Source organism: Enhydra lutris, unplaced genomic scaffold (genome assembly GCF_002288905.1).
Source record: "Enhydra lutris kenyoni isolate GAN:26980312 unplaced genomic scaffold, ASM228890v2 scaffoldscaffold24, whole genome shotgun sequence".
In the NCBI taxonomy this organism is placed as follows: Eukaryota; Metazoa; Chordata; class Mammalia; order Carnivora; family Mustelidae; genus Enhydra; species Enhydra lutris.
In genome coordinates this window covers 28,420,275-28,433,608 of record NW_019154108.1, presented here as the reverse complement: position 1 = coordinate 28,433,608, position 13,334 = coordinate 28,420,275, and the positions used below count along the sequence as shown (strand labels likewise).

The window sequence follows — 13,334 nt, the reverse complement described above, 5'->3', positions numbered from 1 at the left end:
TTATTCCATCGGGCTGCAGTGGGGATTGGCAAGTTAATACATATTAAGCCCTTAAAACAGGAATTGACACATAGCTGTAAGTGTTCTTGTTCTTACTATTAATTTTGGTTGGCTTGCTAAGTATTAGCTCTATAGTACTCCTTCTAGGAATCCCTGAGCACTCAATTAAAAACCAGCTATTAGGGGCACCTGGGTGGCCCGGTGGGTTAAAGCCTCTGCCTTCAGCTCAGGTCATGATCCCAGGGTCCTGTGTTCGAGCCCCACATCGGGCTCTCTGCTCAGCGGAGAGCCTGCTTCCCTTCCTCTCTCTCTGCCTGCCTCTCTGCCTACTTGTGATCTCTGTCTGTCAAATAAATAAATAAAATCAAAAAAAGAAAAAAAACCCAGCTATTAGGAGATCACAATCTTTGTTTTTAAGGCTGAGGAAACTTGAAAAAGCTCTTGGTCATCAGGTTGGGATTTGGGGGCAGGGGTTGTTGGTTTTTTGGAAGAGTCTTATCAAAACCATATATTAGAAGTGCATTATTGGGTCATGCTTGGGACTGGTCCTGCAGGAATGAATTACTCTTTGTAACATAAAAAGCTAGAGAAATGAAAATATATTTTAGGAAACACTTCCAAAGTTGAGAAAGAATAGCATAACAGATTGAATTTACACTGATTAGGCACTGAATAACTCGGAGGACTCAAGTGAGCGGAGTACATACATGAATGGTTTGTATTTGGATATTGTATTCAACAAGTATAATTACTAGGATCTTCTCAGAAAGTACCTTAATAGGCAGAAAAAAAAATTTGTTCATCCTCAGTAGACTTGTTGAGAGCAAACCATTTCATATGGTACTGGGTAACAACTTAATTATTAAATGACAGTATAGTTTTTCTTTTTAGCAATCCAGTTTTTGACATAGTTATATTGTTTAATTACAATAACAAATATCTAGTGCCAGAGCTGATGTACTGCTTTGCCAGTATTCTGCAGAATCTAGTAAAATTCATTAGAAAGCAATAAATATGCAGGCTGGTAATTGAGTTGTAAGTTTTAGTTTCCCGTAAGTTGTTGTTGGCCCCAAGCATATTAAGTTTTAGGCTAAATTTTATACTAAGATAAGAAGTCATGATGGAAATACCAATCAATTTACAACTCATAGTGTGACTGGCATCATTTCTCTTATATTTGTGACTTTTTAAATACTGGCTGGCATTCATGATTTGGTTTGATTTATGCTTGTTCCCCTTTGCCAACTTACATATTCCTAAACCATATTGGGATTTGATTAACAATGTTATTTAGACATTTGGAATAAAGGCAAAATTTCCTCCACAGAGACTTGGTAGATGAAGCTAAAAACTATCTCCTATTGCCTCAAGAACGACCACTAATGCAAGGACCAAGGACAAGACCACGGAAACCTATTCGATGTGGAGAAGTACTCTTTGCAGGTTTGGGACTTACTGTACTGTGACTAAACTGAATACTTTCCCACATGTTAAACTGTCACTTGATCTATGCTTTGGACAACTGTGATATCCACTGTCATAAGAAACACATAATAAGTTACCTTGTAGCTTGACTGTTAACTCATGATCCAACACTGGTATTCTCTGAGAGTGCTCTATTTTATATAAGTCTAAAAATGTCATGCAAAGGATGTTTTGTTAAAATGAGTCATATGCATTAATTTTATACCAGTGTGCAAGACACCTCATAATTATCTAGAACTGTCAAAAAACATTACATTAAACAGTTACATGCTTTCCTAGCTCTGTTGAGCTAGACTGAGCCCAAGACAACCTGCTCTATCATTTTGCTCCTACTCTCTATTCCTAAATCTCTGAGAATTTTCAGCCTCAGATGTTTCCCTTCCATCTATGTAAATTCAGCTACCTCGCTCACTTGAATAGTCAGACTACTTCTTACTAGTTCTTTCTTAGTTCATTTGGGCTACTCTAACAGAAACCCAGGAACTGGGTGGTTATAAACATAAATTTATTTCTCACAGTTTTGGAGGCTGGGAAGTCCAAGATAATAAACATAAATTTATTTCTCACAGTTTTGGAGGCTGGGAAGTCCAAGATAAGTCACCAGCAGATTCTGTCTTATGAGGGCCCACTTGCTTCTTCATGGAAGGTTGTCTTCTCATCTTTTGGCTGTGTTCTTTCTCAGTGGTAGGGGCAAGGGAACTTTTTGAGTTCTCCTTTATAAGAACACTAATCCCATTCATGAAGGCTCTGCCCTCATGACCTAAGCACCTCACAAAAGCCCTAATACCATCATACTGGGGACTAGATTTCAACATACAAATTTTGATGGGATACAAACATTTAGTTTGTATCAAGTTCTTTGAATATTTTTTCTAATTCTGATTCATGGAGCTAGCCAGGATTTATTGTAGTATTTTTATTTTAATTCCCAACTTTCTCTAATTCCATGGCTTTTTAGATGTAGACATGCTTGGATTCTTTTGTCCAATTTTATTTTTTATCTAGCTATCTATCTATTTATTTATTTTTATGTGAAGTGTTCTATTCCTTTTCATCACGGAATTTTGTGCAATCTCTGGGGCATAGTATCCTTTTCCATCAGCCTAACCACTGTCTATCTTTTTCTTTCCAGTTTAATTTTCTGTTGGCATGTGGAAATATATTTTCCCCTATATTTTTAGAAGAAGAGGCACGTCGGTAGCTCAGCCGGTTAAGTGTCTGACTCTTGGTTTCAGCTTAGGTTATGATCTCAGGGTCTTGAGATCGAGCTCCAAGTCAGGCCCGCAGTCATCATGGAGTCTGCTTGAGATTCTCTCTCCCCGGTCTCTTCCTCTCCCTCTGCCCCTCCCCCTGCTCTCTTTCTCTCAAATAAATAATCTTTTTAAAAAAAGAAGAAAAATGTGATAATTTCTGTTTTGAGTTCTTTCTTTTTAAATTTTTTCATCTAAATTTCTTCTTGTAGAGGATATTGTAGTATTTCTTTTTTTATTTATTTGAAAGGGAGAGAGAGCGCACGTGTGAGAACAGGGAAAGGGACAGAAGGAGAGGGAGAGAGACTCCCAAGTAGACTCTGAGCCCAGAGCCCAACATGGGGCTTGATCCTATGACGCATGAGACCAGGACCTCAGCTGAAATCACAAGGTGGACACCTAACCAACGGAGCCACCCAAGTGCCACCCCCCCCTTTTTAAAGATTTATTTATTTATTTATTTGAGGGGCATCTGGGTGACTCAGTCAGTTAAGCATCTGCCTTTGGCTCAGGTCATGATCCCAGGATCCTGGAATCAAGCCCCACATCAGGCTCTCTGCTCAGTGGGGAGCCTGCTTCTTCTTCCTCTGCCTGCCCCTCTGCCTATTTGTGCTTTCTCTGTTGGTCAGATAAATAATTTTATTTATTTGAGAAAGAGAGAGAGTAGTATTTCTTCAAGAAGAAAATTGATGCCAAGTTTTCTTTTTCTCCTTAATCCTCATCAGGCTTTTTTTTTTTTTTTCTCTTTTGAAGGAATTTCTTCATTCTTGTTTAAATTTCAGACTTAATTATTAATTCACTATACACTGAATTCTCCCATACTCCTAGTTGTCCGTATGTCTCTGGTGTTATTAATAGATTGATCATTTGATTTAGCACTCTTATTTATTACTGTGTCTTTCGTTCCTATGTGTGCAACAGGTACATATTCACCTGTTGATGTGGGTTTATGCAGACACTTGCATGCTCACACCTACATCTTGCATCCTTGCCCCCGCATACAGTCTTAGAGTTTCTCTTTCCCAATTTTGATATTTTATTTAAAAAAAAATTTTTTAATAGGCTCCACACTCAGCATAGGCTTGAACTCACGAGCCTGAGATCAAGAGTTGCATGCTCTATCCAACAGCCAGTCAGGCACCCCCTCTCTTTTCTTTCTTTCTATTTTTTTTTAAGATTTTATTTATTTATTTGACACAGAGAGAGAGAGAGAGATCACAAGCAGACAGACAGGCAAGCAGAGCGAGACGGGGGGGGGGAAGCAGGCTCCCCACTGAGCAGAGAGCCCGATGCAGGGCTCGATCCCAGGACCCTGAGACCGTGACCTGGGCCGAAGGCAGAGGCTTAACCCACTGAGCCACGTAGGCGTCCCCCCCACCACCCTGCCGCCGCCTTTTCAACTTTAAAAGTCAATTGTCTGTTTTTAGAATTAGAAGACTGCAAGATCTAATTATTTGCTACCTGTGGCTTCATGATGTATTGGTTTTAGGAATGTAGTAGTAGGGCCATCTTTGTGGAGTTATGTCCATTATTATGAGCTCTATTAACTGTTTTGTATGGCTGACTGTTAGTTTTAATTTCCAGACTAGGGATGACAGTACAGTACTGTTTCATCAGCCTCAGAACTTTCTGGCAATGATTAAGAGCAAGATTAAGGTAGAGGGGAAGGTGACAGGAACTCAAACAAATGAAATAGAAGAGAACCTCCCTATGATGAAAAGCTAGAGGCTAAGCCAAATAGGCATATGGAAAGTATATTTCGTGTCCAGGGTCCTCTCTGGGTTTGGTGGGGATACCAATCCAGTGGAACTAGACAAGGTATACCTTTGGGAATGCTGAGAGACACTAATGTAGCTCCTTTATTATTTTTTTTTTAAGATTTTATTTATTTATTTGTCGGAGAGAGAGAGAGAGAGAGAGATCTAGAGAGAGCACACACAAGCAGGCAGAGGCGGAGAGAGAAGCAGGCTCCCTGCTGAGCAAAAAGCCCGATGTGGGACTCGATCCCAGAACCCTGGGATCATGACCTGAGCCGTTGACAGTGGCTTAACCGACTGAGCCACTCAGACGTCCCGATGTAGCTCCTTTAAATAGAAATTTTTTGTTTGTTTGTTTTAAGATTTTATTTATTTATTTATTTGACAGAGAGGGAGAGAGAGATCACAAGTAGGCAGAGAGGCAGGCAGAGGGAGAGGGGGAAGCAGGTTCCCCGCTGAGCAGAGAGCCCGGTGGAGGGCTCGATCCCAGGACCCTGAGATCATGACCTGAGCCGAGGGCAGAACCCACTGAGCCACCCAGGTGGCCCTAGATAGAAATTTAAACTTGACTTCACTTAGGTTATTCAATAGCTGTCATCTTTATCCTGCTGGTTTCTACCATATTTTTCCAATGTGACCTGATTATTAATTGCCAGATGGCATGTTTCCAGTGTGTAACCATCTTCGTGAAAATCTCATTTGCCTCTTTGATTAAATCATGGTATTGGGTGACTAGCTTGCTCAGTTAGTGAAGCATGTGACTCTTGATCTCAGGGTTGGGAGTTCAAGATCCACTTTGGGTATAGAAAAGAAAGAAAGTACCCTTTGAGCAGCTGGCTGGCTCAGTGCAGTATGCGACTCTTGGTCTCAGGGTTGTGGTTTTAAGCCCCATGTTGAGTGTAGGGATTACTTAAAAATAAAATCTTTAAGAAAAAAAGATCATGTTATTAATAAAACCACATTTTATCTTTTTTAGAAGCCAGCTAAATTGGATCAATTTTATGATCTCAAATTCCTCCTAGTTATCACATAATTTCACATTGCTGATTGAATATCTGATTCCTTGACAATGTTGTTAATTATTTGAAGGCAAAGACCATTTCTATTTTTTTTTAAAGATTTTATTTATTTATTTGACAGAGAGAGATCACAAGTAGATGGAGAGGCAAGCGGGGTGGGGGGGAAGCAGGCTCCTTGCTGAGCAGAGAGCCCGACGCGGGACTCGATCCCAGGACCCTGAGATCATGACCTGAGCTGAAGGCAGCAGCTTAACCCACTGAGCCACCCAGGCGCCCACAAAGACCATTTCTAATATAGCTTTGTAGTTTCCGGATTGCCGAGCAATCTTGTCAAACTAGGCACTCAGTAAAGATTAATTGCTTGCTGTTGATCCTGAGGAATACTAGTGAGAAATGAGCATCAACCCACCATGACTGATGGAAAAAGAAAATTGGAAAGTACATGCCAGGAACTTTAATGGATTACTAATATCACTTTGCATATGAAAGATAACCTATTTTTAAATGACACCTTTGGGGCACCTGGTTGTCTAAGTTGTTAAGCATCTGACTTCAGCTCAGGTCTGATCTCAGGTTCCTGGGATTGGGCCCCACATCGGGCTCCACACTCAGCAGGGAGTCTGCTCTCGCTCTGCCTCTGCCCCTCCCCCCACTAGAGCACACACACTCTCTCTAAAATGAATGGATAAAATATTTTAAAATAAATAAATAACACCTTTATTTTTCTGATAATATATATGCAGTGTAAAATTTTGATTAACAGAGTGCCTGGGTGGTTTGGCCGGTTGGGTGCCTGACTTTTCATTTTGGCTGAGGTCATGAGCTCATGATCATGAGATCAAACCTGGTGTGGGGCTTCACTGGGGGGCAGAGCCTGCTTGGGATTCGCTCTCCCCCTCTCTGTCCCCCTTTCTGTCTGCCCCTCCCCCACACATGCCCATGCACACACATGCTCAAATAAATAAATAAGAAATTTTAATTAATAGAAAAATATAAAGAAGAAAAGTTAAATTATCTGCTATCTTTTTTTTACACTATGAAGCTTTATATTTTCATTTGTAGAGAAAAGACATTAGGTCTTTTCCTTTACATTGCTTTGGTTTTTCCAGCCTTCTCTATTTTCCAGATCTGAATATCATTCTTGAGTGATACTGTCCACTGACATTATTTTCGATCTTGACCTGTCTCTACTTAGTAAAGCTTAATGTTCAATTTCTTTTGGTTTTTATTGCAATTTTGTTTTCATTATCTTTAGAATGCCAAATTACCAATTCTCGCTTAACTTTAGAAAATTTAGCCTTCCTTTCTTCATCACTCTGTGGAAATAAACTCTGGAAACCTAAGATATAATCTTAGTAGCTTTTTACTCAGGAGCATTTTACTTCTCTTACTATCTTCTGGCCTGTCCTCTTGTTTTCCATTAGACTTCTTGATACTTATCATTTTGTGTTCCTATTTTGTTTAGGGGTTTTTTTTTTTTAAGTTTTCAGGGTTCAGTGATCCTCATTTCTAAAAGTTGCCTTCTTTAAGGTAATGCTTTTTGACCAAATCTGTCTTTGAAGTAATTCTTTTTATTGTCAACATCTCACCCATATAAAACTACATGTTTCTTTATTTTTCAGCAATATTTTTTCTTAGGTACATTGCTTAACTCACATTGAGATTTCTCATGGCAAGGACATACGTACACTTTATTTTGCTAAGTACAGCTTGTACTTAGCTTATAATAACTAGTTCTGTCGCAGCTATATCATCACTTATTGCCTCAGAAATCATAATGCAGGTGAAGTTGCCCTGAGACAGTGGAATTGATCCTTTCCTTTTCTTGTTTCCTCAGGTCACAGGAAATATTTAAATTTTCTTTCCTAAAGGCCCATTTTTTTCATTAGTATCAAATAACACAATTTATGAAGTGATAATAATTTGATTTGGAGCCAGATAATCCAAAATAATTGGTTTTAATGGCTCCCATTATAAAATTATGCCCAAGTTTGGTGGTTAGGGTATTTGATTCATCTTAAATGCTTATAACCCTCACATTTGCAGCCAAATTTTATTTTGGATTTTAAGATGTTTTCTCTGATATTGAAACTCCTGGCATATATCCTAGAACAGAATTAAAATTTAAGCAAATTAAAATACACAAACTTCCTGTGATTTAGTATTTTTTTTAAATTAGTTAACATGAAGCACAATATTGGTTTCTAGAGTAGAATTCAGTGATTCATCACTTACAAACAACACTCAGTGTTCATCACAAGTGTCCTCCTTAATATCCATCCCACATCTAACCCATCCCCCACCTTGCTGTGATTTAGTATTATTTGAATATTCTGATTTAAATGCAACCATAAGGGGCACCGGGGTGGCTTGGTTGTTAAGCATCTGCCTTCAGCTCAGGTCATGATCCTGGGGTCCTGGGATCGAGTCCCACATTGGGCTCCTTGCTCAGTGGGGACCCTGCTTCTCCCTATGCCCCTCCCCCTGTTTGTGTTCCCTCTCTCACTGTCTCCCTGTCAAATAAATAAAATCTATAAATGAAACCATAAAAAATAAAATGTGTACAGCACATTGAGATTTGAAATACAGAAATGAGTTTTCACATCCATCTAGAAGAAGATTAGAAGCATTATAGAAGCCACTATTTATCAAGTATTTTGAGACTAAGGTATTCTTACTTAACTTCTTAAGCTCCAGAGTATAGCTCTTATTTTGGATTGGAATAGAGATGATTTGAAAGAATAACAAATATATCTGGTATAACTACATTTTTTTTTTTCAGGTAGAACTCAGGTAGTACTCCAAGAAGCTCTGTGGAACTCATTTTGAACCTGTCATTCTGGTTATGAAAAATGTAGTTTTTTCTAAAAGTCTTCTGACCTTAAATGTCATATTGGATAATGTAGAATTCAGTACAGATTGAAGATTAAATAAAGTATTTTGTAGTGTGTATCATAAGAATTTTTGTATGATTTTTAGTCACAAGAGGACCTATTAAGAGACCATGAGTAGATAAGTAAAAAATCCCTTCCCCTATTAGAATAAAAGCAAACCTAAGCTTCTGGTTTATAGTTTTTTAAAGTATAATTAACATAGTGTTATTTGCAAATATCTTCTCCCACTCTGTGGGTTGCCTCTTTGGTTGACTGTTTTCCTTTGCTGTGCAGAAGCTTTTGATCTTGATGAAGTCCCAAAAGTTCATTTTCACTTTTGTTTCCTTTGCCTTTGGAGACATGTCTTGAAAGAAGTTGCTGTGGCCGATGTCAGAGAGGTTACTGCCTGTGTTCTCCTCCAGGATTTTTATAGATTCCTGCCTCACATTGAGGTCTTTTATCCATTTCAAGTTTATCTTTGTGTATGGTGTAAGAGAATGGCTTGCATTTCATTCTTCTATGCATAACTCTCCAGTTTTCCCAGCACCATTTATTGAAGAGACTGTCTTTTTTCCACTGTATATTTTTCCCTGCTTTGTCGAAGATTATTTGACCATAGAGTTGTGGGTCCATATCTGGACTCTTTACTCTGTTCCACTGGTCTTTGTGTCTGTTTTTGTGCCACTACCATGTTGTCTTGGTGACCACAGCTTTGTCGTAAAGCTTGAAATCAGGCAACGTGATGCCCCCAGTTTTGTTTTTCTTTTTCAACATTTCCTTAGCAATTTGGGGTCTTCTCTGGGTCCATACAAATTTTAGGATTGTTTGTTCCAACACTTTGAAAAACACGAGTAAAATTTTGATCGGCTGATATTCAAGATCTATAAAGAACTCCTCAAACTCAAGACTCAAAAAACAGATTATCACGTCAAAAAATGGGCAGAAAACGGGGCACCTGGGTGGCTCAGCGGGTTAAGCCACTGCCTTCGGCTCAGGTCATGATCTCAGGGTCCTGGGATCGAGCCCCACATCGGGCTCTCTGCTCAGCAGAGAACCTGCTTCCTCCTCTCTCTCTGCCTGCCTCTCTGCCTGCTTGTGATCTCTCTCTGTCAAATAAATAAATAAATAATCTTAAAAAAAAAAATGGGCAGAAAACATGAACAGACACTTCTCCAAAGAAGACATACAAATCACTAACAGACACCTGAAAAAATGTTCATCATTATTAGCCATCAGGGAGATTCAAATCAAAACCACATTGAGATACCATCTTACAACAGTTATAATGGCCAAAATTAACAAGACAAGAAACAACAAGTGTTGGAGAGGATATGGAGAAAGGGGGACCTTCTAACACTGTTGGTGGGAATGCAAATTGGTGCAGCCACTTTGGAAAACAGTGTGGAGATTCCTTAAGAAATTAAAAATAGATCTACCCCATGACCCTGCAATTGCACAACTGGGTATTTACCCCAAAGATACAGATGTAGTGAAAAGAAGGGCCGTATGTACCCCAATGTTCATAGCACCAATGGCCATAATCGCCAAACTGTGGAAAGAGCCAAGATGCCCTTCAACAAATGAATGGATAAAGAAGATATGGTCCATATATACAATGGAATATTACGCCTCCATCAGATAGGATGAATACCCAACTTTTGTATGAACATAGACTGGACTAGAAGAGATTATGCTGAGTGAAATAAGTCAAGCAGAGAAAGTCAATTATCATATGGTTTCACTTATGTGTGGAGCATAAGAAATAACATGGAGGACATTAGGAGAAGGAAAGGAAAAGTGAATTGGGGTAAATCAGAAGGGGAGATGAAACATGAGAGACTGTGGTCTCTGAGAAGCAAACTGAGGGTTTTGGAGGGAAGAGGAGTGTGGGAATAGGTGAGCCTGGTGGTGGGTATTAAGGAGGGCACATACTGCATGGAGCACTGGGTGTGGTGCATAAACAATGAATCTTGGAATACTAAAAAAATAAAATTAAAAAAAAGTATAATTACATATAGTATCTTGTTAGTTTCAGGTATACATCATAGTGATATTCATATTTTTATGCATTACAAAATAATCCTTGTTACCCTGTGTCACCACCAAATGTATTACAGTATTATTGACTGTATTCCTTCTGCTATACCCAATGACTAATTTATTTTAAATTGGAAATTTGTACCTCTTAATCCCCTTTCCCTATTTCAGCCACTCCATAAACCTTCCTCACTCTGGTAACCAATAGTTTGTTTCCTATATCTTTGAGTTTATTTCTGTTTTGTTTTGTTTGTTTGTTTTATTTTTTAGATTCCACATAAGTGAAATTGTATTCTGTTTGTTTTTCTGTGTCTGACTTATTTCACTTAGTTGGATCCCTCTAGATTCAACTATATTGTTGCAAATGGCAAGATTTCCTTCTTTCTTTTTTATGGCTGAGTAATTTTCAGTTGTATATATGTGATACATACCCATTCATTTATCAGTAGATACTTAGGTGGCTTTCATATCTTGCTATTGTAAATAATGCCACATTGAAAATTGGGGTTCATGTATCTATTTGAATTGGTGTTTTCATTTTCTTTGGATAAATATCCAGAAGTGGGATTGCTGGATTGTATGGTAGTTCTATTTTCAATTTTTTGAGGAGCCTCCATACTCTTTTCCAGAGTGGCTGTACCAGTTTGCATTTCCACTAGTATTAGAGGAATACATGCCAGCATCTGAGGATGCCCTTTTCACCGTATCACCGATGTTTGTTATTTTTTTGTTCGGTTTTAGTTCTTTCAGTTTCCAATAACGAATTACATTTATGTAGTGTTTTATTCTTTAGAAAGCAGTTTCGTGTGTATATTATTTCACTTTTAGTTTTTATTCCTTATTTTACAAAATAGGTAGTTTACAAGATAGTCCCAAGATCATATTGCTTAGTAGAGATAACAGTCAGACCCCAGTTTCCTCCCTAAATAAAGTGCTCGATCAATTAAATGCCACATTACCTTTCAGTCCAATTTAAATTAGTGTCCTTGCCCTCCTGTGTAAAATGGACCTAATACTAACTTATTTAGAAAACTAAAGTTATAACAACCCTAGTAGAATAAGTAGAAGTCATAACTTATGTTTTGACCTGCTTCTAGAGATAATTGGTTTTGCAGTGAGTGATACCTTCTGTGCTTTAGGACAGGTATTCTCCTGACCACTTCTATTACTTCCCCAGTCGGTGGCTGGTGCAGTGGAGATGCCATTTCTAGTGTTGAACGATACGATCCACAGACCAATGAATGGCGAATGGTAGCTTCAATGAGCAAAAGGCGATGTGGAGTTGGGGTCAGTGTTCTTGATGACCTGCTTTATGCAGTAGGAGGCCATGATGGATCTTCTTATCTCAATAGTGTTGAAAGGTAAGGTCAATTTGAATTTTTTTAAATTGAGATGTTAACTAGGAAACAAATGTGATTGCTGCTTTACTGTTACATCTGTGACTCTAGTTGGCAGCCTTGACCCCTTAGCATGACATATGTCCTTCATAATGTAACCTCGACCTGACCTATTTTTGCAGTCTGTCTCCCCCGGCCACACCACTGTTCCCTAGTGCTACTCCAGATCCACCAAATTGCCTGTAGTTCCTTGGACACACTAAACTCTTTTATTGCTCTTTGCCTACCCATATGCATGCTGTTCTTTCTTCCCTGGAATATCTCTTCAAGACTCAAATATTATTTCCTATAGAAAGCCTTCTCTGACACCACACAATTAGTTACTCATTCCTCTGCCTTTTTGTAAGTATTTTGAACATAGTTGTACATATCTGATTGGCTATCATTGTTAAAATGTCTTTCCCTTATCTGTCACCATGCTTGGCACATTGGAATCCTACAATAATTGTTCTAGTTTCTTGCTTTCATATACCCTTCTTCATTCAACTGTGTTTATTTACAGTGATTCTTAACAATTCTGTGACATCTGCAGCACGGAAAGATCTAGATTGTATAGCTGAAAAATAAAACAGGGATCAGCTCCATAGAAGCTAAAAAAAAAAAAAAAGCACACTTAAAAATAAATTGAGTTAGAGGTGCCTGGGTGGCTCAGTTGGTAGACCATGCAACTCTTGATCTCAGGGTTGTGAATTCAAGCCCCACATTGGGCATAGAGCCTACTTAAAAAAATTGAAAATATAAAAATAAAAAAGAATGGAAATGATTAAATATTTACAGCTTAATAACAATTAAGCCCAAATATATCAAAATGTGTGGACTGCAACTAAGGTGTATTCAGAGGGAAATTTATAGTGCATTTTAACTTAATATGCATTCATTTGAAAATAAGAAAGATGAGAAAATAAATCATGCTTTTAAATTATGAGGTTATAAAAAGAACAACAAAACCCAAGAAAATAGAAGGAAAAGAAAGAAATAGAAAAAAAGAAAAAGTTAATTAAATTGGAAACAAGTAAAATTAATGTAATTACACAAAGAGCAATTTGATAGTTTTTTTGACAGCATTTTTTTAAATTGAAAATGATTCTACCCTGTGCCCCATGATTCTACTTGTCATTGTCTATTTACTCAGGTAAAAATATATAAGGGCAATCACTGTTTTTAATAGCAAAATGTCAGACACAATGTAAGGATACATCAACAGGAATAGTAGTGGCACACACAATTAAAAAAATCTAGAATATTATCTATTAGCATAGATCTCAGAAGTACATTGAGTAAAAAAGCTATGATTACTTCAGTATTATTTATGTAAAGAAAACATACTTGCATATAAATATACCTTTTTAAAAGTATTTTACTGGGGCGCCTGGGTGGCTCAGTGGGTTAAAGCCTCTGCCTTTGGCTCAGGTCATGATCTCAGGGTTCTGGGATCGAGCCCCGCATCAGGCTCTCTGCTCAGCAGGGAGCCTGCTTCCCCCTCTCTCTCTGCCTGCCTCTCTGCCTACTTGTGATT

At 38.2% G+C, this 13,334-nt stretch overlaps 1 protein-coding gene across 1 annotated transcript in view; it reads left to right on the top strand.

The window, feature by feature from the left end:
• The window catches only part of LOC111150783 (kelch like family member 20), a 64,642-nt gene that overhangs the window by 34,684 nt on the left and 16,624 nt on the right, over positions 1-13,334 (top strand). Inside the window, exons 6-7 of the mRNA XM_022508382.1 lie at positions 1,328-1,443; positions 11,599-11,782. Of these exons, the coding sequence (XP_022364090.1) occupies positions 1,328-1,443; positions 11,599-11,782 (300 nt within the window). The remainder of the gene's footprint in view (positions 1-1,327; positions 1,444-11,598; positions 11,783-13,334) is intronic.